The sequence below is a fragment of the Aristolochia californica genome, unplaced genomic scaffold (genome assembly GCF_029961685.1).
Source record: "Aristolochia californica isolate CCGP_79_NKW_82.1479 unplaced genomic scaffold, dmAriCali1.0.hap1 SCAF_11, whole genome shotgun sequence".
NCBI classification, from domain to species: Eukaryota; Viridiplantae; Streptophyta; class Magnoliopsida; order Piperales; family Aristolochiaceae; genus Aristolochia; species Aristolochia californica.
In genome coordinates, this window is record NW_027181782.1 from 33249104 (window position 1) to 33276701 (window position 27598).

Here is a 27598-nt window from a genome sequence, read left to right on the forward strand (position 1 = left end):
ATGGCATTACCATTAACTCTGGAGCTGATGAGGTGATTGGGTCTCGAATCGATTTTATACTATATTATTTTTCACCATTGAAAAAATCAGTCCAAGCAAAATTTCAAACTTCGAACATAAGTTGGTCAAATAAGGACTTGATGAGGTAGTTGGAGAACTATTGCAAGATCTGGATTTATAATTCAGCTTTTTTTTATTTTTTTAAATAATAACATCAATCAGATCAATAATAAACTCTTGCCAAATAAAGGTTTTTGAGATTAAAAGCTTCACAAAAACACGATAATAATATACAGACGCTTCCACATAAGCATAAGCAGACACAAATATGAAGCTTTCACTCATGCAGAAGAGGTAGAAGCAAAGTATTTCACCTTCACAAGGCCAATTTCGTTTCTCCCGGTTTATTCAGACCAAAATTGAGGCTCGTAGCTTATAAATCAAACTGAGCTGTGAAAGACCGGAGTAGTCCAAAGAATATAAAAGGCTTTTCTTCCCACAACTTTAGCACAAAACAAAAGAACAATAAACTGGATAGAAGAGCATCCACAAGTAAAACAAAGCCAAATAAATTAGAAAAACTCATCATAGATACACCAAAATACAAGAAAACACTGCCCAGGAATCAGGATGCTAAAAAATTGCACATACCTTCTCACTGGCAAACCCGAAATTATACACCAAAATATAGAAGATTCAGCAAATGAAACAAGAGGCCCAAAACTTGCATAGCGAGCATATGCACCCACCATTTACTCCCACACAAATACCTTATTTTGAAGCGGTAGTACAAAGTATACATCGCATCCGGGGTTCACCCGATTCCTTATTTTCATCATCTTCACTCTCATCATCTGACAAGTGCACTCGTGAAGAGGATTCACCACCTTTGACTGCTGAATCAGTGGTGAGGCAGGTTACATGATAAGCATGACGACAGAAGAAAACAATTACTGAGAGGTTTTGGATTGATAAAGGATCAAAACACATGCAACACCTCCCACCACCCCTTGTTCTTTTCGACTTCACCTCCACTGTTTTCCCATTTATCAAACTCTCAGTTGTCTGGTTAGCTCTATTATCCTCCCTCTTGGTGTGATCTTCATCTTCTGAACTGCCCAAATAGACTGCATGCCGTGCCTCCGTATAATATTTCACGAGAAGATTTACACAATCAGCCTGTCATAAAGGGAAACAAAAACTGAAAGATAAGAGAAAGTGGCAGAGTATTTCTTTAAATGTCCTACAGCTCCAATATAATGATGATTCATTAAGATGCAACAACATAATCCTTTTTTTGGAATACAAACAACATGACAAATACCTTCTTTTTTTTTAAATGATACATGACAAATACCTTGAGAATATCATTGCATCCATGTCGAAGTGAAGTCTCAGTCCGGTAATCAGTGATTATTTTTACCAGGCGATCTCTAAGCCTGCAAAGGTAAAAACAACAAATATCAAGAGAAGAATCCAGAGAAGCAAAAACACGGTTTGCTCCATCATCTTTCCTGTATATGAATCGACAAGCAGGAAAATGGCACATCTTATAATTGCTCGGTTCGTCATACAGGTTACATCATAAAAGGGACAAGGGTCCTTCCAACAGTTCTACCCCAACCACTTAATAACTGTCTCTGTAGGATTTTTGAAATTCAAAACTCCATGTGGCTTAACTTTTTTCATTCAATTAAGAATGGTCCAGCCAGATGGTTTAACTTTATAATCGATTTTTTTTATTGTGGGACATCAACCTATAGGTCACTCATAGGAGCCATCTAACCTGCGGAATGGGTGTGATACTTGGAGGATTGAAAATTGCTCACTCCATTTAACAAAATGCTGGTGGACCAGCATAACTGGACTCGATTAATAAGATGGCCAGATAATTGAAACAGAACAAATCACATAAACTGAAACATTGGATGGAAAAAAAAAAATTAAAACGGAAAGAAGCTGCAACACATTGAAATGTACCTGGGTATATGTAACCCGTTTGGCACCATATTAACAATATAGAGGGGATCAAGATTGCCAACAGTGTGCTCCAACAACATGCCCACCTGCCCATTGTTTTAATTCTTTATAAACATTCCAACTGGCAAACCAGAAGTAGAAATCAGGTGGCACTGATGCCTTCAAAAAAGACACAGAAAGAGGACTTCTCACAGTATCACAGAGGAGACCGGAGAAGCAAATATTTGATGTAGATGAAATTAATGGCACAAAAATAATTAAATAGGTACTTTCCACGTGCCTATGCGGTTTTGATCCACCTCGTGTATAACTACTGAAGTCCAAAAAAATAGCTACATACCATTTCAGGCTTCCGCAGGCACTGCTTAATCAGCTCTTCCCAAAGATCATCATCGTGCTGCATGGTTACAAACTCTACAGCCTGCAAATCTTGTACAGCTTCACCAATCAATCTCCAGCCTCTGCTGATACCGACTAATCGAAAAAATGTAAATTTTATAAAAGACGAGAAATAAAGAATAAGTGGGATAAGCAAACCTCCTCAATATCCTCCAACTTGTTAATGATAACAGCCAAAGCTTTTTTCGTATTACCCATCCTCCCCAGGATGAAGACCTGTTCTCTCAGAAGTTCTCGCTTGACACAAATCTCAAGTGCCTGGTAAGTGAAGGATCAAGAGATTGTTTTACCACCAAAGAAGGGTGAACAAGCACTCTTAACTTAAATTATTGGGTTCAACAAGTACCTTGTCAAGTTTATAATGTTGACTACTTCGTAGAAAGGGAAGTAGCAACCGAGGTTCATAATCAGCATAGAGTTCTACCTATTCCAGTAACATTTGAAGAAATTAACAAGACATCCCAGTGGTTAAGTCAACAAACTAAAGAAACATTATATTTAAAAGTAGACGCCATGCACATCGACTAACCTGCAAATCATGGAACTCTTTTCCAGCATCAGGATTGACTTCAAATAGGGCATGCAGATAGAGATGCAAAAAATACTTATGATCACATTTTTTTCTAGCAGCCAATAGTTGTGAAACTACTTCGGATGGAGCAATTATGTCTCTGTGTTGGATAAATAAAGAGACTGCTCGTTTGCAATCCAATATCATTAACTGGACCACCTGTAATCAAGGAAGTAGTTCAACAAAGCACTTCATATTTGAAACTTTTAAGTAGTTGGTCAGCCAAAAACCATCCCAGAAAAATTCAAAAACGAGAACAATATTGAAGTGCTTATTTTAAGATACCACCATATGGAGAACTTTTGGACAATGGATGTTAATTGAGCTGATTTTCAGGTTTCCTAGGCTTTGTCAACCTACTACCAAATTCCATTGGTGTGGAGCTTATTCAACACTCAAAACTTTCTCGCTAATACTAAACTATCATAATGGTTCTCCAAACCAGCATTCTATATTTTACATTTTATTTACTTTTTTCCTTTGAATGAAGTCACTCTTTAAATTAATGTATTTAAAATAAGAAGAAACTAAAGGAACCAGTAAGATTCAAAAGAAAAACAGTGGATTTCCCACCAAAAATATTTTTTACATCAAAAAAAAATTTATTCGTTTTTTATTTTTAGATTAATGTTTGATTACAGAAAACCACTAAAAAAAGAGAACAAAATGGCAGAGAATGATTTTGTAGATAACAACTTTGCCACTGATAACTATGCAAGAAAATGGAAGTGCCTATATTAATTTCAAATATAGAATGGACTGCATAGTACTATTACACAGTCAACATACCTTGTCATGAATTGCATCGTGCAAGCTACACTTCTCAATGAAATCAAACATCTCTGGTTTCATCAGCTGATATAGAAAAAGAAAGAAAAAAAAAAGGTATTATTGTTAGAAAACGGAAAAGTAAGTATGTATATATATTATACATATATAACCTGTACATACACGCACTACTTACATCAGCATACAAAGCAAGGGCTTTCTCGTACTGTCTACTGATTATATACAGCTCAGCTAATGCCTGTAATGCACAAGGAGTTGATACTGTAAAAATAGATAAATAATGCCATCAAAGTAAACCTATTCGAACAATAATAAATCTAACCACCTCTTTCAGCACATCTGTCATGGAGGAAGTGTTTAGATGCGGCTCAATAGCAGAGATAACAGGCACTGCATTGTATATCACAGGTGGCCAGGATTTGATGGTTGATAAAAGATCCTTGTGCAATACAGGATTTGTTGCTAATGCTACAAGAGCTACCTGCGACATTACAAAAATCCTTTCAGACTCATAAGCATGAGGATTTTTAAAAAAAAAAAGACAAGCATGTGGATTTTAACTTAACAAACATCAAGATGTAAGTTTATTGACCTCATAAGCAGTATCACGCAACCTTGGATTTTCTGTTGGCATGTATTGAACTAAAACAGGAAGCTGGCGGAGATGTGCAAAGTGGAAAACCCATCTGCAATAGAAGTAAAGAGAGAAAGAAAAACACATTCAGATGATGTAGACGGGAAATAAAGGAAAGTAACTGTCTACCTTTCCCATGCTGAAGCTGACCCACGGAGCAACTTTGGGCACAAGGAAGCAGCCTCAGCATACTTCCTTTCTAAAATCAAATGATCAAGGTACCTTGAGCCCACCTATAAGTGGGAAAAAATACAGGGAGTTAAGATTTAGGCCACATCATATGCCCTTACAGTGCTACAATTTCCTATCTCCACTGACTGCTCATGCATCAATTATAACACCTTATTTTCAGCCTAATAAAAACAATAGATGCTTCTTGGGTGTTAAAGTTGGTCTAAGTCCATCCCAACAAGACTAACCTAAGTTAGGAAGTTTTTTCCCAACTAATTACCCCAAGATTTTTCCTAGCATTAATCTTTGTGAGATTATTCCTACATTCCCCTCACGTCCAGGCCAGCATAGACAGACAACAGGTCTGGGACATGGACAACACAGACAAGGTACAGACAAAAAAGAGCACAAACTATGCCCAACAAAACAAACATTTTACTCTAGTACCATGTTAAAGTTGGGTATAGGCCCATTCTAAAATGATTGGCAAAATTTAAGAGGCCTTTTTTTCTACTATTAACATAAGATTTGCCCTTATGTCACATGCTGTATTATTGCCACTAACATTGGGTTGAAAGTTGAGGGTTAGTATGAGAAGCCAATGAATCTATGTATATGTTTCTCTAAGATTTTTTTACCAAGAAGCACAACAAAAATCATTCATAAAGTCCACTTCACCAAGGAGCATCTGCAGAACTATGAGAGAAACAAATAGGTGCATCATCATCATCAGAAACAACTTTTGGGTTCAAATACATGAATTTTTCTCCTCCATTATGATCATACCATTCACTTTTTCTGTCGCATGATTGCCCTTTGCCTAAATATTTCTTCACCACTTTCATCCAAGTGAATTTCAGCTTTCCTCTATTTCTTGCCATTTCCTAATTGACGTTGAACAAAACCCTGCCAGCTAGTGCACTACTAACGCTCAATGTAACATGCCCGAACCATCCCCAATGAATTTCTCTGATTTTCTAACCCATCAATGCTACATTTCTTCGTTCATTGTAATGCCCATTGCTAAACTGCAATCTTTTCCCATAAATCAGCATCTACATTCTTTTCCCGATCACTCCCATTGTTTGTAGAACAAACAGATGCATACCGAGTGTAAAGATAAAAAGTACAAAGGCCTAACCTTCTCTCCAAATTAGAAAGAGAATTATTTCAAGCTTAAACCAAACCCAAACCTAATAGTATAAAAAATAAATAAATGATTCTAACTGATGAATGGGAACAACCCCACATTGATAAATGACATAAAAATGCCTTTGTGTAATAAGGTTGAGCAATATGCCCAAGCAGACATCCTGCTTTGATACAATTGTTGGATTGAGTCCATTTCTATCCCAAAATGACTAGCCAACTGAAAGGGACCTATTGCTCGATAGTATAACCCTATAACACTTCTTAAGTCTAATCAATGAAGACTGTTCCCACTCAACAATAACTGAACACACCTCATCAAGAAGCTCAGTGTGCCCTTGCCCTGCTTCAACGGCAGCTAATGCCTTTTCATGATACCCATGTTGTAGAAGCCAAGCAATATGATCTTCAGCATCCCTGAATTACATAGGCATGAATTTTCTTCAACAAAAACTACAATCAGATTTTAAGGCAAAAAAAGGTCCAAAGTGCTATTAAAATTCTAAAAAATATTATCCACTGAGGACTACAATTGTTTGTAATTGATTCTAGCATTGGTATAACACTTGCCTAGGCTTTGCAATGACTACATCTTTTGGAGACACAATGTAATATAATGGTTCATCCCCAGCTGCCCACTGACCACCTGCATAACTGCTTCCTACATTCAAAAGCATTACCAGTTACGTCTTTCTGAGCAAGAGTAAAATGACTGGAAGAAAAGTTTAGATATTTTTATTTTATTACCAGAAAAAGGTGCATGGGCAAGGGAGTAGTCATTTGCCTTGTAGTGCTCATACCCATGTATAGGAAGCGCATCAGTTGCAAGTTCATCATTATTCCATGTTACAATCTGTACTTCTGGTCTTTGTGCAGTTCCCTGTCAAACATTTAAATACCACTGTCAAGGATATCTAAACAATAGCAGACCTAGCTCAACTTCCAAGTTCTTTTCTTATAAACTTGGCAGTACAATGAAATGGTGTTTAAGTGACTTGAATTGCATTGAAAAAATAGAGATCAGTGAGTATTCTTCCCCACTTCAATTGAATTAATAACTGCACATGTAGACAGATAAATAGATAAATAGATAAAAAGATAGATGGATAGAGAGAGAGAGACCTGTCGAGAAGGAAGAGCATTACTGAAGTCTCTTTCATTTTTTCCTTCCTCAGGGATATAAGCCAGAACAACTAAAGCATCACCATAAGGTGCAAGCCCTGAAATGAAGTAGCTTGTCTGAAAAGATGCCACAATATCCACACGCTTAATATTTGATGTGTGAATATTCCTTTGAGTTCCATTTGCTCCATTAGATAAGCTTGATGTAATGGCCGCAATTTTCACAGATGTACCCCACCCAATAACCAAGAGACTATCGTCCTACATCCAAAAAAAAGCACAGGTTTTATTCCATAAATGTTTTTAAATCAGTTCATAACCAAGATATTGATGTGGTTCCCCAGGAGTTCTTTCAATGGCATCCTTTTTTTTTCTCTGTTATTAAAAGAAAATTCTATCATGATCATCTTTCAGCCTTTTGGGGCTGAAAGATGTCCTAATTCTTTTTTGAAACCCATGAGTTGGAGACTGTAACAGACAAATCATTTTGTTCCCCACCCGAAAAACCTACCACCAACCTGCCAAACTAAATGAGGGAGTAAGAGCTCAGGTCGAGGACTTCCTCGAGGCCTCTCAATAAATGTCAGCCTTTGATCATTTATCATGTCAAGAAGTTTCACGCCTGCATCATTTGCCCATGCAACAATGCTTGCCCTCCATTTGACTGCATGTATGGGACCTTCTCCAGAGTGTAAAACCTAAAGAAGCAACATAGATTAGGAGAAAAAAAAGTTAAACACAGAGATTTTCTGGAACAACCCACAAATTGACATCCCACTATAGAAATTATATGAACCTGATCACGATAGCCTAGCCATTTCTTCATGTTCAGGAAAAGATTACCAGCTAAACCACCGGCAACAAACCTTCTTGAGGAGTTTCTTGAATAATCTGGGTCCAGAGCAATGGCCTTCATGGGCCGATGGTATTCAAACTTCAACCTCTCATCAGTAAAAAGACTGTTGATGACAACAAATCCATCATCTGAGCAGCTCGCTATGAATTCACCTTCTCTGTCAAAGCTTAGGTCATTAACAGTGGCAGCATGAGCAGGGAATTCCTTGATCTGTATAAAAGAACGAATTTCTCACTATGCATCTATTGAAATCTAAATGAAAACTATGTGAGATGTAATTAAAAATTAGAATTACAAAAAGAAGAAAAGATGTGGCAATATGAGATCTCTGATAGCCTCAAGTTCAAACAAACAGGAAACATAGTCAGACTGGAAGGCTCTTGTTATTTCTATTAGGAAAGAAATTACCAATCTAAAGTGACAATACACTTATTTTTTCATGTAAGAGAAAGAGCATCCTCTCATGGTCTCCTGAGTTAAGACAAGAACCAGCTCAATGACCAACATTACCAGATTAAAGATAACTGTGAAGTTGGGTCCAAGGCCCATCCCAAAAATGATTAGCCAACTTAGGAAACTTCTTTCCCGGCTAATAAACTCAAAATTTGTATACTCAATAATCCATGTGGGACTATTCCTTAATAATAACCAATACAAAAGCATGTTTTGCTGAATTGTGGACAATACTGGCATACCCAGTAGTCAGCCAGTATGCGCAGCTCTTGCCAAGAAATATGCTCCGAAATGGCAAAAAAATTCAGTTCCCATGCTGGAGAAAAGGAAAGCAAACAGGTTTCTTCCCATTTCTATTTCAATGCAGCAAAGCAAATCAAGCAAAGGAAAAAAAGAAGAAAGGAAAAGAAGATGAAAAGAGAACCAACATCGAACTTCCAAATATCACGGTCTAGGAGACGTGATCAAATAAGCTCCTATTTCCGAGCCACTGTGGCACACACCATGACTCTTCTTTCAAAAACGAAGAACGGAAGACAGGAGGAAAAGATACAAACTTCAGACATGAGGTAACAAAATCCCACATTAATATTCTCTCACATAGTCACCAGCCACATCCAATTTCGCCTTATCAGCCTCTTCCAACAATGAGAGCAAACTAAAATCCAATTCGCTCAAAAAGCAGAACTTAAACTTTCTATCAACTGACTATCATCTTCTGGTCTTAAGTGCAGAACCCTTTTACTCCAAAACAGTGTCATAGTAAAACGAAAAAAGAAAAACAAGAATGTAATCCCAGACACCCTTCGCAATCACCAATAATAGCAACAACACAACGTTATGAACATGATAAAAAAAAACACTGCGAAACTAAAGAAAAACAGTTCCCAGACCCCATTCCATGCAAAACATAAAAAACAACGTGAAAAAGGCCTCAAAATTACAAGAAGAAAGAAAAAGAAAAAATAACGTAAACATTATCTAACCTGATTCCCCATAAAATCAAGGATATGAACAGAACCATCGTGGGTCCCCAGAGCGATCATTCGCTCAGCTACGGAGATACACGAAGCAGCATCATTTGAAAGTAAAGAAGGAATGCTCCCTCCCATTCTCTGGTATTTCAGCCTCGGTTCATCCTCTTCTTCCTCCTCTTCATCCTCTTCATCTTCCTCTTCTTCCAACTCGTCCCTTTCGTCATCACCGTCTACGCCATTCTCCCTCTGCCTACGACCCATCTTCCTCTGTCTGTCTGGCTCTCCCCCTCTGCCTTCCCTGCTCATGCTCTGCTTTTCTCTGCGCAAAGCATATTTTCGAGATCTGTCCTCGCAGAGAGCGGCTGAATTTCGCGCGACGAGTTGTTCGGCGACTTTTAGAGAATTACAGGGCTTCGAATCGCCGAGGAACTCCGAATTCTAGCCTGTCTCGCGCGAGGCACCATGCAGGAACAACTTTTAGTGGTTCACTAGAGAGACGGCTTAGATAGATCTTCCTTCACAAATGTTTCTTAAAAATCATCGGATCAGATTTCTGTTTATGTTAAATCTCAATTTCAGACCTAATCATCGTAGATTTTCATGATTTTTTATCATACAAAAAATTCAAAAATTATCTCTGAATTTTTGAGAGATCTGAGATGAAACCAGACGGCCATCTTTACTAAGGTTTGGGAGTGACAAATACAAGAGAGTAAACAAGTCTAATTGGAACAGAGAGATGATGTGTAATAGGGCGATGAATTCGATCTAAAGTAGTGATCTGCTTTGGTTTAGTATTAAATACTAAGCATTAAAGAGTTTTATCTTCTTAATGAATCATTAATTAGCAACAAACAAGAGAAATAGAAGAGATGAGGGGCTCTTTCCTTACTTTTAACGCCCAAGAGGTGTCTTGATTAGTTTTCAGTGAAAGAGACCCCAAATCTAGACAACTCAACCTGATTACAGGATTGGCCTTGATTTTTTCCTAATTCCACCTTTGCTATCTCTGAGTCGTCGAGTGGCTCAAATCTAGGCACTAATTTACAACTTTTTAGGGAAAAAAGGGAAAATATTCAATAGCTACTGGAAAATTATTTACAGGGTTTTGACATCGCCATCGCCACTCTACTTTTAACACATTAACCGTGATCTTGTCTGCACATAAAAAGTCGCCAACGCAATGGAGCTTCTTTGTGCTCGTGAGGCAAGACGATTCGGTCCCATGAAAAAGTTAAAACTTCTTTAACGATTTAGTAGTTGGGCAAACCCATGTCAAGCACAGGAATTACGCTTGTTAACTCATTTCTTCGGTTCCAGGTGCAACTTTTCAACACTACCATGCCACAGAAAAAATATACAGAATCTATGCCTATCATAATATCATCACAAGCCTGCTTACCAATTCCTGTTTTTCTCCGTCTGTAGTCAACGAGTGAGGGAACAAACCATGCTCTTTTAACCATTCAAGACACTAAAAAGCATATCCCTCCCCGCAGATTATATATGTTTCTGCAACCACTATTTGCTGTTCGGGAACTTCGCATCATAAGCCTGAGTGGACTGAACATAAAAACAACACTAGATTAGACAATCTTGAATAAAAAATGAGAAATGGGAACCAGTCAAAAGATCTTACCAAGAAGGTCGCTGTGATCATTTTCCCGGCAAACCACCTTCCATGAAGGGCCCTTTGTGCATTAACCGCAGATGCAGCTTTCTCAAAACGTAAATATACAAAACCGGTACTATTCCTGGAAGAAAAAACGAAACATAAAGTTTCAGAGACAAGGATGGTGCGTATAGCGTTCAGAACAGAAGAAATGTTCAACTAGGAGGTCACTTGTCAACAAATATGTGTTTCACAGCCCCAAAATTTCCACATTCTACTTGAACATCATCTTTAATATCCAAATCAAAGTCTGGTTCAACCTGCACCAAGAACATTTGCTTCAGTGCAACATAGAAGTAAGAAACCTTAAGTCAGTGGAAGAATGAGATTCAACTAACCTCAAGCTTTGGATCAAACATATTCTTCAACAGTAGGCACTCACTAGGGACCCCAATAGTGTCCATTTGGGGTGCCACCCCAGGAAAAGGAAGAATGCCTGGACCTGGCAAACCAGCAAATGCAGGGATAGATGCCTGTCCAAGGGGGGATGACACCAGGGGTGTGACCACAGGCAGAACACCGAGTACAGATCCTGATGGTAAAGTGATGGCAGAAGCACTTGTGCTACAACACCCAAGAGAATACAGATGGTTCAGCAGTCAGAACAAGTCAGAACAAAAAATATACATGGAGAGGGCAATGGGATAGGTTCCAGTAAGACAGGTTGGTTCAACTTGAACCTTTTCTTTTCTCTAATTGGGCAGACCTCAAAACCACCCTGTTACTGAATAAGCGAAAAAAGTAATAGACCAAAAGTCAGATTGGGAAATTCGGGTAGGGTTCAGGTTAACCTACCCAGGAAAATTACAGGAAACAATCATAAATTTCACCAAATAATGGAAAAAACTTGAGAAAATTGTTTCAAATGTTATTTTTTTTTAGAGGGGCACGGCGCGATTCGAACTCGCGACCTGACACACCTAATGTAAGAAGAATAACACTAGACCAAACGGCCATCGGTAAAATTGTTTCAAATGTAAAGATTACTTCTAATACTAGATAAATTGCACAATCAATAAAGTGATCGTTCACTTGCTTAATTGTCCAAAATAGAGTAGAGAAGAAATGACAAGATTTTCTCCCTCAAGTACATGGGAGAAAAATTAAATGTAATCATAAGAAATTTTACTTGATATCTTTCTCTAGTCAAATGGGCTACAATAAAATGCTTCTTACACAATAGTTCTATTGTTGGTCATGCAAACAATTTTTTTTCAAAGGCAGTCATACAACCCATATTGATGGTGTAGTTGGTAAGACAATAGCTTTCTATTGGGGCAGTCTTAGATTTTTACTTGATATCTTTCTCTAGTCAAATGGGCTACAATAAAATGCTTCTTACACAAAAGTTCTATTGTTGGTCATGCAAACAATTTTTTTTTCAAAGGCAGTCATACAACCAATATTGATGGTGTAGTTGGTAAGACAATAGCTTTCTATTGGGGCAGTCTTAGATTTTTGAGTCTCAACTTAACTATTCTTTTCATTTTTTAACAGCATTTTTTCTTTTTTCTAAAAAAATATTTTTTTTTGTAAAGGACATATGCCTTGACATAAGGTAACCTGAGCCAATTGTTAATTGGGTCACCACCCCCTACCCAACACATTAATGCTCAAGTCAGGTACAGACTGGATTCATGGTTTGGACCAATTTTGCCACCCCTAGCTTATACATGTCAAAGGGAGGGGGGAAATGGTCCATACTCCATTCAATACTAACCTTGCAGTGCCACTGCGGTCCAACTTCTGCATGAGAAGAGCTCGAGAACGTGCATTTAAAGCCTGCAAGGAAATAAAACATAAACATTGTATAAAACAAACGAACTGCACATTTGCAATTAATGTGCAATAAACAGTATAAACCAATGAAAAAATTATGACTAACCAAATAGCCTCCATCATCATCATCAAAATCACTGGCATTTGCCCCAACATCTTCCATCCCAGATTGATCAGTAACAGCAGAAACCTAACAGTTATCCAAAGACAATGAACATCGTCGTAAGTAGTGCAACTTAAAGAGACGAGTAATAAAACTGAATAATAAAGAAAAATATTAAATACCTTTATTGTCCTGCCAGCAATTTCCAGCTGACTATTCAAGCTCTGTGCAGCTTTAGCATCTTCAAGTCGTGTAAACTAAAAGAAAGGCACCAGAACCAACATTAGCCAACAATTAAATAGGCCAAAATTATATGGGTTCAGATATTTACTTGGACAAAACCAAAACCCTTGCAATGGCCAGTCTCCGGGTCAAGAGGTAACTGCACCAGCTCCACCTGACCAAATGGTTCGAATACCTATTACAAGTACCAATCAAATATGAGCTTGATAGATAATATGGAAGTAACTTAAAAGTGACTAAGAGAGATATGCAGGGATGACCTATGCACCAGAAACAACACCTTCTGTATCTCCAGTGGAATTTGCCAGATCAGGTTGTCGAAAATGATATAAAACAGCAAAGTAAATAACTGAATATACCCTTACCTGCCAAAGCTGATCTTCTGTGATGTTGAAGTGCAAATTGCCAACATATAACCTTCTAGCCCCTCCAGAGTAGGGACCAGAGAGACCAGAAACAGAAGTTGACTGGACCAAATTCTTTTCAGCTTCTGATGGTTTAACCATTACTGGTTGACCAAGAAGAGGCTGACCGGAGAGTGCTATAGCCATTGGAACTGACATCACATCATAAAACTCAATATACCTGTAAATGTCCTGACGAATAGTTAGCCCAAAGTTTATTAGATTGTATTTATGTCAAGATACAGAAGAATGCTCAAAAGTTTTGAAGATATAGGTAACCTATCAGTGGCCAAGTAACATATCATGTTTAATTTCAATAAAATAGAAAAATAAAAGTCTTTAGAAATCTGTGTTCACTAGTGTAGCATACCCAACTCCCTTGGAGCGCCTTGAGTTTCGATCCATTATGAGACGAACGTCCCGCACCTGAAGAAAAGCAATTTAAAATTATCATGAAGAGGATAAGGGGAGCAGTGCATCAACATATCTGGAAATCATATGACTTACAAAAAAAGATGTTCCCCTCACAAAGATACTTTATAATTTATAGTTAGTGCATCATGAAAGGCAGTGCCTGTCACGTTTTCAATGGACCATTAAATCCATAAAACACACAAAACAACAAAGAACAAAACTCAACAGAAATGACATGAAAAAGTTATCAAAAAGAGCTACTTTCAGTTGGAACTGCATCTCAAATGGTTCTATGAAATGGTCTCGCGGGTTGGATGAACCTACACTACAGTTAAAAGACAATGTAGAACAAAATATTACAATCAATACTTTATTGATACTATATCATCAATGAGCACCAAATAGCAATGTTTTTCTTCTTCTTCTTCTTCCTTTTTTTTTTTTTTTTTTTTTTTTTTTTTTTTTGTGAATTGCACCTAATGCAATGTTGAGTATCATTTCTAATTCTGCCTAAATGCAAATGGACCCTATTCCAGACAAAGAGGTTTTAGCACCAGTTTTTGGGCCCAAACATGGAATTCACAAAACTCACAGTTACATGACTAAGACAGAATCATTTATGCAAGTGACTTCTAATATGATAGTTAGGACCTGCTCTGGTCCACAAAGCAATTTCTAGGCCTTTTCTAAAAAAAACGAGTTTCCAGGCATTCTCAATATCCAAGGAACCAAAATGACATGAGCAGAAAATTAAAGACAAGATGGAAGTAGAAAATTAACCTTCCCTGCTCTTGAAAAGAACTCATAAACATCTCTCTCATCCGCCTTCAATGGAAGCTGGTAAAAATTTTAGACAAAGTGTCATTAGTGAAATCATTCAAATATGGATCATAGCATAAAAAAATGATAGAGAGCACATTTAAAAAAACTGAAAAAGCATGAATACTAACACACGACTACCTGATATACAAATACTGTTCTTTGATCCCGTTCAGGATCAGCCTCTGGCTCTGTGACCTCTTCCTTCTTTTCTCTATATCTCCTGCACGAAAATGGCCTTTTATGTTCAGGCCAGAAAAACAAGAAAAGGAGCAAAGCACAAGGACCCAAGTACACTATGTCAGGAAAAAAAAGGATCCTTTGTTGCATAGGCACAATCATGAAAACAGTGATGGCAGCTATGATTTTGCTCCACGTGCACAGACATGAGATGCACATCGTAATGTTCCTGCAGGATTCAACCAGAATAGGCAAAAGCAGGGCAAAAAAATGTTTTCCCACTCTTCATAGGATGGATAGAAACTCAGTTAAAACACTCTAGGTCAGTGACAGAAACCTTACATCTAGGCTTTTTTTTTACATGTAATTTTGTAAACAAAGGTGACTATGAGACAAGTTAGAATATCATGTCCTACTAGCTTCAAAATTTTCAAATCAAAGACTAACTAGGAGGTTCTAGTATCTTCAAATAGAATGGATTCTTCATACATAAATACTAGTTAGACAAAAGGCAATGTAGATGTAGGTATCAATACCTATCGAAGTGGAATTTCCTATGAATAACTTACACACTAAAGAGGCTTCTATGGCTTCTATTGTGACCATAACTTGAAAGAAAAAAATCTAGCTTATCAGTGACCCATGAAAAGTGTAGACTCCAGCATCCCATTAAGAAGGCTACGAGGATGTAAGAAAGTTTTGACGCCAGAAAAAAATGTTTCAAGGGGACAAATTTAGCATCCAAAAGTTATGCTACCCTAATAATTTAACGTTGTCAACCAAAACAATTGCACTATATCCTGCAAAAACAAATAGTTTTGTTTGGTAGACAACTGAAACAACCATTTTTCTTCACAAAGATCAGAAGATGAAATGCTTCTGTAAAGCCTAGCCCAAGATTCCCTTCATCAGCATGTCTGCAACAGAATAAATACCAATTAAGCCACTATCTTTTGAGGTGGAGGATAACCAAAATTATAATAATGACATCAGCCATCCTTGACAGACCCCAATTCCACAATCCCACCCTCGGGATGCAAGCTTCTAAAACATATTTCAGTTATTCTAAAGAGAATGCTTTCAAGACCCATGACCTGAGTTCGGTTGCCAGAATGACCATCTGAAGATTGCTCTACCATATCTGCGAGTGTTCAGATCCTAATGTTCAATATTCAGAAATTTCTCCAAATTTGATTGAAAGCAATAATTAAAAAAAAAAAGAAAATTCAGCACAAACGGTTCCAGGTAGCCAGGGAAAACACGTGTCTGAATAGTACAAAAGCGGCAAGAGAGATTAAGCAGGAAAAACAAGAGAAAGATTAGGCAGGAAAAGCAAGAGAACAAACCATTACCAAGAAAAATATTTATGGATCAAAAAATACTAAAAAGAATATAAACCCAAGGAACCCATACCCGGGTATAATTAAACAAATAGGTCAATTACAAACTTCTTAGCCACCACAGAATTTGAGTAGTCAAATTAAAGAGCATGCGTGCGCCACCAGATGTTAAGTGGAAAACCCACGAAGCTATTGTCCGAAGGATAGCTTGAAAGCCACAATTTCCCTAGGAATGTATAAAAAAACTCTCTTGCCAACTAAAAGCATCACAATTTAAATCAATTCAGAAGCTTCATAATTGAAGATAACGTATCAGCTAAAGTGTCATTCAATCAAACAAACAAAAAAAAAAGGTGTCAACTAAAGTTCTATTGAGACATGGCCCCGACTGTAAGGGTGTCAGCTAACATCAAAAGAACACAACAAAATACCTGCTCTCTATGTCTCTTTGTCTTAATTCTCTTTCTCTTTCTCGCAACTCTCTGTCTCTGCTCCTTTCCCTATCCGTTTCGTGTTCACTGTAGTACCTCTCAGAACGACTCCTGCTCCGGCGAGACCGCTCCCGTTCTCTTTCCAGGTCTCGCTCTCGTTCTCTATCCTTGCTCCTCTCTCTATCTCGTTCTCTATCCTTGCTCCTCTCTCTGTCTCGTTCTCTATCCTTGCTCCTCTCTCTATCTCGTTCTCTGTCGCGGTTCCTATCTTTTCCGTTCCTGTCTTCACCGTCCCTGTCCATGTCTCTCCTCTCTCTGCAGCTTCGATGCCTATCCTCTCTCGAACGATCATCCGGTGATGACCTATGACGGGAAGAGCTCGTCTCTCGGTCCCGGTCGCGACTTTCACCTTCCGACTTGGACCGTTTGGACCTGTGACCTGAATCTCGACCAGCTTCATCACTGCGCCGCTTCGAACTCTTGCTGTCGTGGTGGTCGACATTTCCATTCGCCGACACAACTTCCTTCTCTCTGCCTTGCCAGGGATTCTCCACCGCTGTCTCTAGGTAATTATACTCGTCGAAGTCCATGGAATCTCTCGCCAGAAAGGGTAGTGACTAGAAATTGCACAAAACAGAAGTGGAACAATCAGCCGGATAAGATTCGCTGAAAAGGACAAAACTGCAGCCTGCCGAAGAATAAAAGGAATGGGATTTCAGGGGATTACAACGAGAAACCCTAACCGAAACGGGGACTCACCTTGCAGAGAAGAATGAACGACGGAAGGAAGTGAGAAAGCTAAATCTGGTGTCCTGAAATCAAAAGCCGAAAATACAAAAACCTTCGCGGCTTCTGGAGAAGCAGAATAGTAGCTCGGGCCCACGAGGTAGATTCACACGTGTATAACTTCGTATATCAAAATTTTCTATATATCTTAATTCTTAAATATTAATTTCAAATTATTTATTTAAATACCTTTATCTTCTAATTAATTTTAGACCGGAAATGCGCCCAGATCCGGCCCACGGCCCGATTAAAGCTACCGTCTGCGTTATCGACATTCGACACTGATGACTGATGACATATGCTCATCTCGTAACCATTTCATGGCAAGGCAAGCGATTGCTTCACTAGACAACTCATACACCAGCCTGCATGCTCTCTCCCCGACTGCTTCTCTCCCTCAAATCCAGAAGAGCCATGCTCAGATCCTTAAAACAGGCCTGTGTAATGATACACACTTGGCTACCAAGCTTATCTCCCTCTATGCTTCTCGTTTCCAGTTCTCCGACGCTAGTTGCCTCCTTAACTCTGTTGCCGCTCCCGATTCTTTCTCGTTCTCTGCACTCATATCTGCTTTTTCGAAATCCAATCTCTTCCACAAAGCCCTCCGTCTTTTTGAACGAATGGTGTCCCTTAACCTCCCTTGCGACAATTTCGTTTCCCCAAGTGCTCTCAAGGCCTGCGCGGGCCTATCAGCCCTCCAAGTCGGTCGCCAAATTCATAATCTTGTTTCCGTGAGTGGTTTTGGTTCAGACCCCTTCGTGCAGTCGTCCCTTGCACACATGTATGTAAAATGTGGTGAAATGTCAGAGGCCCGGAAGATGTTTGATCGAATGGGTCAAAGGAACGTTGTTAGCTGGAGTGCAATGGTCTCAGGTTATGCCAGGGAGGGGTATATTGGCGAGGCAATGGAGCTTTTCGAGAAGATGAGGGATTCGGGGGTGGAACCTAATTTGGTCTCTTGGAATGGTTTGATTGCGGGGTTTAACCAAAGCGGGCACTCTGCTGAGGCTGTTTCTATCTTAAAGGAGATGCATACACAAGGGTTTAAGCCTGATGGCACTACAATTTCGAGTGTCCTTCCTTCTGTTGGAGATCTATCGGATTTAGTCACTGGACTCCAGATTCATGATTGTGTTATTAAGAATGGGTCTGCAGCTGATGCATGTGTAGTTAGTGCACTTGTTGATATGTATGGGAAGTGCCGATCAACAAAAAATATGATGCAAGTGTTTGATGAGATGGTTGAAATGGATGTGGCTTCTTGCAATGCTTTGGTAACTGGGCTTTCTCGGAATGGCCTTGTGGAAGATGCACTGAGGGTGTTTAAGCAATTGAAGCGGCAACAGATAGAATTGAATGTGGTATCGTGGACCTCTATGGTCGCGTGTTGTGCACAAAATGGAAAAGACATTGAAGCATTGGAGCTCTTTAGAGAGATGCAAACTGTGGGAATAAAACCTAACTCGGTGACAGTTCCTTGCTTATTACCTGCTTGTGCCAACATTGCAGCTTTAACATATGGAAAGGCCATCCACTGTTACTCTCTGAGGCAAGGAATTTTTGAAGATGTTTATGTAAGTAGTGCTCTGGTTGATATGTATGCCAAGTGTGGAAAAATTTGGGGTGCAAGAGTTGTGTTTAATGCGATCCCCTTGAAAAATGTGGTTTCTTGGAATGCAATTATTGGTGGGTACTCCATGCATGGGAAGGCAAAGGAGGCTATTCATATGTTTAATCTGATGCAAGAAAGTGGCCAGAAACCAGATCGTATTAGTTTCACTTGTGTGTTATCTGCTTGTAGCCAAAGTGGCTTAATAAAGGAGGGGAGAGGATATTTTCATAGCATGTTTCATGAGCACGGTATCACAGTTCGGATGGAGCACTATGCTTGCATGGTTAACCTTCTTGGTCGTGTTGGGAGGCTGGAAGATGCCTATAAGATGATCACTCAGATGCCAGCTGAACCTGATGCGTGTGTTTGGGGAGCACTACTTAGTTCCTGTAGGATACATGGAAATACAATTTTGGGTGAGACTGCAGCAGAGGAGCTCTTCAGGCTAGAGCCTAGAAATGCTGGGAACTATGTACTCCTTTCTAACATATACGCTTCTAAACGTATGTGGGATGGAGTAAACCGAGTGAGAGAGAGAATGAAACACATTGGTCTAAAGAAAGATCCAGGTTGTAGCTGGATCGAGTTGAAGAACAAGGTCCACACACTTCTGGCAGGGGATAAATCACATCCCCAGATGACCCAAATCCTTGAGAGGTTGAAGAGATTAAGTCTGGAGATGCACAAATCTGGGTACTTTCCGGATACTCATTTTGTGCTCCAAGATGTAGAGGAACAAGAGAAGGAGCACATTTTATGTGGGCACAGTGAGAAGTTGGCTGTTGGGCTGGCGCTTCTGAACACACCACCTGGATTCCCTCTTCGCGTTATTAAGAACCTCCGGATATGTGGTGATTGCCACAATACAATCAAGTTTATATCAAAATTTGAAGGAAGAGAAATATTTGTTAGAGATACCAATAGATTTCATCATTTTAAGGATGGGGTTTGTTCTTGCGAGGACTTCTGGTGAAACTCAAGCCAAAGCAAAAACAAACAAATAAATAAAATCAAATTGACACTTTAGACAGTTAAAGTATTACAATGGCCTGGTAGTCCACTATGTGAAAATGAAAGTATTTTCACTAGTAAAAATAACCCAAAACCTATTAGTACTGTAAGTTCTTAAGAAAAAACGAATGAAAGTAAGATCTACCCGTTCTTAAGAAAAGCGAGTGAAAGTGAAATCACTCCCTAGAGCTAGTGAATTCACTTTCGCTCGCATGCTCGCATTCTCACTCATTCTCTTACTCTTGTTCTGCTCATTCCACCTTCTTACTCATTCATTTGGATATTATAAAATTATGCATTTGCTTAAGTATTTTTATTTTATACATTTAATTAAATAAAAAAATCATAATTTAAATTTTTAATTATTTATTATTTCTTATAAGTTAAAAATTATCTTAGTTTATTAACAGAATACTAAAATAAAATTATCTTATAAAATTAAATCAATCAAAGTAATTTTATATAATAAAATACACTTTTTTATTTATATAAATTCATGATTTTATTATTATATTTAATTTCTAATTTAAGAGTGAGAACATAGATATTACAAAACTAACAATTTGATTTAAGTATTTGGATATTATATAAATAAGTATTTATTTAATACTTTTTGTATTTATTTAATTAAATATTTAATTAAAACATTATTTTAAAAAAAATTAAAATTTTATTTTTGTTTAGTCAAATAAAACTATATAAAATAAAAGTGAAATCTACTAAAGTAATTTTATGTAATAAAATACCCTTTTTATTTATATAAATTTCTTATTTTTAATATTATATTTAATGACTATTTTAAGAATTAGAATTTAGATATTATAAAAGTAATCATTTCTTAACATTTAAAAATTATAAAATTAAATATTTTTTAATCATGTTATTTTTATATACTTAATTAAATAAACAATTTTAAATTATTTATTAATTTTAACAAAAGTTAATTTTTTTTTAGTTTAGTTATATAAAACTATCTTATAAAATTAAATCTATAAAAATAATTTTGAATAATAAAGTACCATCGTTTTTATTTACTTAAATTTATGGTTTTTAATATAATATTTAATTAATATTTTAAGACTGAGAATTTAGATATTAAAAAATAACAATTTAATTAAATATTTGGATATATTTAATTTAAATAAATAAAAATATTTTATTTCTTAATTATTTATTAACTCAGACAACTTCAAATTTATAACTTATTAATAAAAAATAAACAAAAATATCTTATTAAAATAAACTTTATTTATTTATTTTATTAATAAATAATTTACAAACTTTCCACTTTACACTAACACAAAAATTACTTCTTTTTCATTGCATCCACTAACACAAAAAAATAATTCACTTTCAATTTTACTTTGATTAAGTAATTCACTTTCAAAGTGCACTAAAGCCACTTGCTTTCATTCACTAAAACAAGTAAAAATTAATTTCCTATGCAAAAATTTCCACATCCTCTACTGTGGCTGCATAAGAGGTTAACAAGAAAGTAGAGGCAAAAGAAGAATGTTAAAATCATCTTTGAGCCTTGGTTGAACTGTCAGAACTCCTAGGCTCACTGGGAGTGCTAAATACACCCCAACCCCCTTGTTTGCTCTTTTCTGCCTCCTGCTGTTTGTTCTCAGCATCTGGTTTCAGCAAATTCTTATTAAGGCCAGGTCCACCCAAATTGGGACTAGGCAAGTTTACTGGGTTCTGTTGTCTACCATTGTTAGCCTCCCTAGAGGCTCTTAGATCTCTTGCAGTTTTTGGATTACTAAAGATGCCATAGCTTGATAATGGCTGTCCTTGTTTTGGGTCGACGTTCTTCTGAGCTTCCACCTGAGGGGGTGGCTTCAAATTTCTTAAAGACGAACTCACAGAATCAGTGCCCAACTTTGTTTCAGCCCTTATATTGATTCTGTCAACTGACCGAGTCAGTCTCTCGACTGATTTTGTCTGTTTGACGTTAGGCCCTTGTTTTTGGTCTACGTTCTTCAGAGCTTCCTCCTGAGGGGGTGGCTTCAAATTGCTGAAAGATGAACTCACAGAACCAGTGCCCAACTTTGTTTCAGCCCCTATATTGACTCTCTCAACAGACCTAGTCAGTCTCTCGACTGATTTTGTCTGTTTGATGTTAGGTAGAACTGACTCAAAGGTTGGTTCTCGGAACTCCACATGTTGCTGTGCGTTAATCACACTTCTGTAGTTGGCAACTCGGTTCCCCTCATCATTTACCTTCGATGCAACTGGAGGCTTCTGTTGTAGCACTTTTGTAACATCTGTCCCTTCTAAAAGTGAAAGGTTCACTTCCTTTGCAGACAAAGTTTTATCATTGTCATTGAAATCAAATATATCACCAGAACTGTCAGCACCAAAAGCTGACCAGGTTTTCTGTTCACTGAAAAACTGTTCTGAGTCTTTAGACTTTTCCATTTCAAGGCTGATTGTAGTATCAGAAGAATGGGCCATGACTTCGTCCACATTGTCATTTTCCACTTGTGTCTCTTCAACTACTTCTTGGTCTGAAAGATCATCATCTTCCATATTGGAATCTACTCCGTCTTTAACAGAAATCTTACTAAATGTAATGGTTGATGTGTCAGTGGACTTCAACACAGTTTTTGTGGAACCTATGGTACCAATGGCCTTTTTCCCAGGATTCTTCTTTGGGGCACCATACTTGATATGTCTGACTACAGCAAAAGCTTGTCTTCTTTCCACCCTTGGGGCACTCTCCACATAAGCAACATCTTCTATCTGTAAGACAAACAGATAAAAGGCCTCTGAGCTAGGAAACACTAGGTAGTTGGAAACAAATATTGAGAACTAGAAAGAAAAAGAAGATAATGGCAGCTACCAGAACTGATAGACGTGATAGCTGGCCCCCCAAATCTTCCTCTTCTTTGCCCATGGCCACACACTGTTGACAAAAATATCTAGAATCACACAAATAAAAAGAGAAAAAAATAATACAGTTCTTCGCTGATATATGAAATATTTGCATCGTTGCCTAACTTTGCTGTGGGTTGATAGAATAACTATCCTGCTGAGTCACAGTGGATTCCGAATATATTATTGTAGCATCCCGTCAAAGTAGCAGATTGGAAAACAAAGAGCTCCAACAGCAAATGAGAATGTATGTTCCTCTGGTGGAACTAATTTTCAATTTTAAATGCACCTCAAATGTGAATAATAGAAAGCCACAATAGCTGAAAAAAAGTTTCATAAAGATAGCTAAAGTTAATTTTCTTAATACTTGTTCTATCCCCTGAAAACCTTAGTTGATTTCAGATGCTATACACCATCTGACTTAAAAAATAAACTGTAGTTTGTTTTTAGGCCTTATATTAGAACCAAAAGAACAAAGATAGAGAAGAGGATTCCTCCATAAATGGGTAAATACCTTCACCCGATAACCACGTTCCATCAATCTTTTGACCATATTTGCTTTCATTTGAAGATCCTTTTGTTCCTGAGAAGGTGAGCAGCTGTGAAATTTGTCCTTTTTGTTTCTTTGAGCAAAACAAATTAGTAGTAACATCGCATAGAATCAGAATAGAAGAAGCATAATGATCATTAGGGTAGTGACGTCGAGTAAAAACTTGAGAGAGAGATGTCAGCTTGATTATATGACTTTGTAAACTTAGTCATAAGTGAAAGTGCCTTTTTGTTTGTTTTTTTTGGAAACTATGAGAAATGAGATTTACATTGAGAAGAAAAGCAGATGCCAAATAGACTATAAAGCTCTCTAAAGGAGAGAAGTAGAGTGAAAACTAACAATGAGAGAATGGAGGAAAGCCAAGGATGGGAAAGGTATACACGACATTAGTAGGCAAAAACTGGCATTAGCCAAAAAGTCAGCTAAGTTGATAGCACCTGTGGAGGTGTGAGCCCACTTAATGGTCCATAAAGGTCATTAAATAAAAAACCTACAAGCATTAACAAAACATCAGCTACAATAATTGTGCTTTTGGTGGTTTGGGCACACTCAATTGTCAAAGGTCTGTGATATCATAAAAATCTGAAGAAATCGCCATAGGAGGCTTTTTTCCAAGAAAACTAGCTCATGATGACCACCAATTTACCTTCAATAATTAGAGGCAAAGGGAATTTGTTCAAATATTATATAAGCCCATGAAGGAAGACGAAAATCTTGCTTCAGGAGTTGCAATGACCAAAAGGAGAAGAGAAACTTAAGTGAAAACACTTATGGTCCATGATTAAAATTTGGGTGTTAGTGTCAGATTAGCTGGAATTCTTCAGTGAAGTAGAGATCAACTAAATGGAGCCCGAGAGCTGAAATGATCAATGAGTTTCATGGAAGGTTCTGTTCTCTAAACATCTAAATGCAACAAGTTGATGTCAAAGAATGGATGCAACCAAACCTTAAGGACAATAAGGATGCAAACACATAAATAAGATTTTGACTTTTTTCGTTAATGAGTCAAAGTTTTGCTCCAATCCCCTGCATTCTCTTTCTCTTTTTCCTGTTCTTTGTAAGTGTACTGTGAGTTTTCTTAATTTCTCCTCTATTTTGTCAAAAGAGAACACACACAGCAACCCCCCCCCGAAACAGAAACAATATGCTCCGTGAACACTTTTAACCATGTCTCAGGTTGACGGAGCTGAGTTACTCATATTGTAATATTATATGTAATATATCTTTTTGGTTGATGGCGTAAAACAGATATCAGAGATATACATGAGTAAAACATCAAAGGAAGTGTGACTAATATCCAAATGACTGGAATTATGACAAATGAACAATAAAAAATTCAGTTGATATATATAAAAAATCAGATGATATGAAACAAGAACTCACGATTTTCCCAGTAAAACGAACTTCTTTGACATCCTTGCGAAGAGTTGCTTCTGACTGCACAAAAAATTTAACATTTAGTAACTTTTCATAATGTTTAGACTCAGAAAACCCAAAGGTTGGTTAATTCCTGAGTGCTTCGTTATACTTCCACAGTGTCAAATAGACATTTGCAGACTGAAGTACTGAAAATCATCAACTTTTGTATTGAAGGGGATGGTAGTAACCATGAGTAAAATGTAAAAGAAAAACTAATTGTAAAAACTATGTACCTATCATTTTCGAAATAAGAGACACAAGATTCTCCCAAAAATAATATCATAGCATGACCTCCATTTCTATTGAAAAATATGTGATTTGGGGAGAAAATAGAGGAAAAAAAGGAGAAAAAGTGGCCCGGATGAACAGAAGTCTTGCTGCCTTGGAGACAGTGCCAGAAGGGCACGTCCTCCTCTTTTATAATCAGGGTTTTAAGTGAAATTTTATAAAAGGACAAAAATACACTCAATACTCAAAAAATACATAACTCCTAAAATACATGTCTAAATTGAATCAGTGATAAAGTAAAACATTGTCTATCTAATAGCTATACTATAAGACAAAAATGTAATGTGAAAAATGACCACAATACCCCTAGACCGGTATTTTAACATCCATAAAGTGTCTGGCTTTGAACTTACCTTGCTTTTTGAGCGATCCTTTTCTTTTAGCTGTTGTTTGTACTTCTCTTTATGGAAGTCCATGATCTTACAAACAGGAGGATCTGCATGTTGTTGAACCTGTAGGATTGAAAAGCTAAGGTCTTGTTATCTAAAGAAAATGAAGATTTACCATGACTACAATTTTACAAAGGTGGAAACATTTTAAACAGTTCGAGCACCAGAAAGTTATAATCTACAATCTAAAGAGCTAACCTCAACTAAATCCAGCTTGAGGTACTTTGCACGCTCTAAAGCTTCACGCCTTGAGACGATACAGTGTCCTGCAAATAGAGGGATAAAAATTTGCATGTGCTTGAAGGAATGTTAACTCTGTCATGGCACAAAAATTACTCACAATAAACTACATCTAGTAGAAGAACTAGAAAAGACATACCCCCCACCAGAAAAGAGTGCTTTACCTTCATCAACAACGAGCCTAACTTTGGGAGCAGTGATAGCATTATTAAGTCGTGGTCCTTGCGAGTCCTTAGCTTCTGCTTTTGGCTTGGCCTGCAAGCAAATTGATCCAGGGTTATCTGCAGGGAAGTAGCTTCCGAACTGATCAGAAGTACAAATTTGCAGCAGAATTATGAACTACCTGTATAGGAGCTGCAAATGATCTGATGGTTACATAGTTTGCATTTGGCCTATGGTGAATGAATAAACCAGGATTCTCTGGAAACCCAGTTCTCCTATCTGCGGAGATGTAACCACTTGAAGTAATTCGAGACGTCTGAGAATACCATCTTTTGACATGATTAGACAAGCACTTTAATCTCTCTGGGCGAACACGATAGCAGAGAACCATCCTGGTTGGATCCCTAAAACAGCTGCATCCTACACAGTGGGTGGGGATCCAAAATCAGAAAAATTGAAATCTAAAAAATCAATCACCTCTAACTAAGACTTCAAAGTTGTAGATATTCCAAGAAAAGGAAAATAACTACAACCCCTTATGAAAGAATCATAAACAATCATCGGAACAAAAAAGTAAACAGTTGCGTCCAGCATTTGGGAGAAAAAAGAAAACCAATACACAGTCAATGTTTCGAACCACTAAAATGCCTCCTCCACCTAAAAATGCTAGAAAAAGATGACATCTAGCACTCCCCGTCTCTATCTATACCAGCACCACAAGAGAGAGATGTTAGGCATTAAAGACTCAGTATCAGCTCGACAAGCACAATCCTCCCACTAACATACCTAAGGCTTTACTAGGTAATGTTCCGAAACGTAAATAAAAATTCGAACTTAGATGATCCCGAAAAACAGGGAATCTGATTTCAGGAGACAGTAAACTCACCCAATCACCAGCGATAGAAAAAGGCACAGTTCCTGCAAGCAAATACGTTGATTACAGCGCGCGAAAGAACTACCAGATCGTCCACGAAGATTCCAGGGAGGATCGCGGGAGCTACAGAAGAGAGCAGGAGGAGAAGGGCATGCGGGCATGCGAGCTAGGGGACGATGCGTTGGGTCGGGTAAAACTTAAACCTGTTGTTGAACGGGTTGATCCGCACCATGAGCCTAACCGAGTTGCAAGCTACTCCAGCTGAGCTGGAAAGAACTCGGTTAAATTTAGTTTTTACTTAAACTCGATTCAAGCTGAACAAGACTCATTTAAGTGTAACAAATCAAACTAAAAATATTTTACACTTGACAATTAGCTTGTGTACCGACTAGTTAACGTAAATTTTCGTACGAAACTCTAATTACTCTTGTCAATTCTATGTCGGTTGATGACTACTCTTATTTATCTCAAACTTCAAAGATAATAAATCGTTCAGCCCTTTCAGGGTTCAACACTGAACTCAAGCTTGAACTTGAAGTTAATATCAAACTAAGATCAAACTTGTCCAAGTTCGAGCTTGATTCTACTAAGTACTAGCCCTAGTAAACACTGGACCTGTTCGGATTCGGGTAAACTTATTTAAATATTAAAAAATATAAAAAATAAAATATATGAAAAAATGTATGTAATTATTTATAATTAAAAGATAAAAGTTTTAAACAGTAAAAGCAAGCATTTGATCTCTATTGAATCGGACATTTAGTTCAAATTAAAAATTTATTGAAATAAACTATTTTATTTTATTATACATAAATTAATTAAACCAGGATCTATCAGAATGAAGAGCTTCGATTTCATGATCACTCCAACTCCAAACTCAGAAAAGAGTACTTCCACTTCGATT

At 37.5% G+C, this 27598-nt stretch overlaps 4 protein-coding genes across 6 annotated transcripts; 1 reads left to right on the forward strand and 3 right to left on the reverse strand.

The window, feature by feature from the left end:
- Positions 1-344: 344 nt before the first annotated feature.
- LOC137944871 (vacuolar protein sorting-associated protein 41 homolog) lies at positions 345-9466 on the reverse strand. Its single transcript, XM_068790653.1, has 19 exons — positions 9111-9466; positions 7612-7881; positions 7334-7513; positions 6816-7076; positions 6441-6573; positions 6264-6354; positions 6008-6110; positions 4503-4606; positions 4332-4425; positions 4065-4220; positions 3915-3977; positions 3740-3805; positions 2909-3109; positions 2726-2803; positions 2518-2637; positions 2321-2401; positions 1981-2066; positions 1358-1439; positions 345-1179 (listed from the first exon to the last, which is right to left on the reverse strand). The coding sequence occupies exons 1-19, from the start codon at positions 9405-9407 to the stop codon at positions 772-774; spliced, it is 2874 nt and encodes a 957-aa protein (XP_068646754.1). The 5' UTR covers positions 9408-9466; the 3' UTR covers positions 345-771.
- An 863-nt stretch (positions 9467-10329) lies between these two features.
- LOC137944872 (uncharacterized) lies at positions 10330-17299 on the reverse strand. Of its 3 annotated transcripts, XM_068790655.1 has the most exons (14): positions 17246-17299; positions 16487-17103; positions 14677-14758; positions 14497-14553; positions 13673-13728; positions 13264-13483; positions 12987-13073; positions 12838-12912; positions 12659-12742; positions 12494-12555; positions 11112-11337; positions 10945-11033; positions 10741-10855; positions 10330-10664 (listed from the first exon to the last, which is right to left on the reverse strand). In XM_068790655.1, exons 2-14 carry the CDS (start codon positions 17074-17076, stop codon positions 10623-10625), a joined length of 1785 nt encoding a protein of 594 aa, XP_068646756.1. In that variant the 5' UTR covers positions 17077-17103; positions 17246-17299; the 3' UTR covers positions 10330-10622. The 3 variants fall into 3 exon arrangements, with proteins under 3 accessions (XP_068646756.1, XP_068646755.1, XP_068646757.1); XM_068790654.1 differs by having other exon boundaries at positions 16487-17288; XM_068790656.1 differs by lacking the exons at positions 10330-10664; positions 10741-10855 and adding an exon at positions 11454-11497 and having other exon boundaries at positions 10947-11033; positions 16487-17288.
- A 293-nt stretch (positions 17300-17592) lies between these two features.
- On the forward strand, positions 17593-19857 carry LOC137944853 (pentatricopeptide repeat-containing protein At1g20230). Its single transcript, XM_068790626.1, has one exon. The coding sequence runs from the start codon at positions 17593-17595 to the stop codon at positions 19855-19857; it is 2265 nt and encodes a 754-aa protein (XP_068646727.1).
- A 1368-nt stretch (positions 19858-21225) lies between these two features.
- LOC137944128 (translation initiation factor IF3-1, mitochondrial) lies at positions 21226-26843 on the reverse strand. The gene is made up of 9 exons (XM_068789663.1): positions 26707-26843; positions 26002-26240; positions 25823-25913; positions 25617-25684; positions 25383-25481; positions 24706-24759; positions 23287-23355; positions 22741-22803; positions 21226-22640 (listed from the first exon to the last, which is right to left on the reverse strand). The coding sequence occupies exons 2-9, from the start codon at positions 26209-26211 to the stop codon at positions 21417-21419; spliced, it is 1878 nt and encodes a 625-aa protein (XP_068645764.1). The 5' UTR covers positions 26212-26240; positions 26707-26843; the 3' UTR covers positions 21226-21416.
- Between the last annotated feature and the right edge of the window lie 755 nt (positions 26844-27598).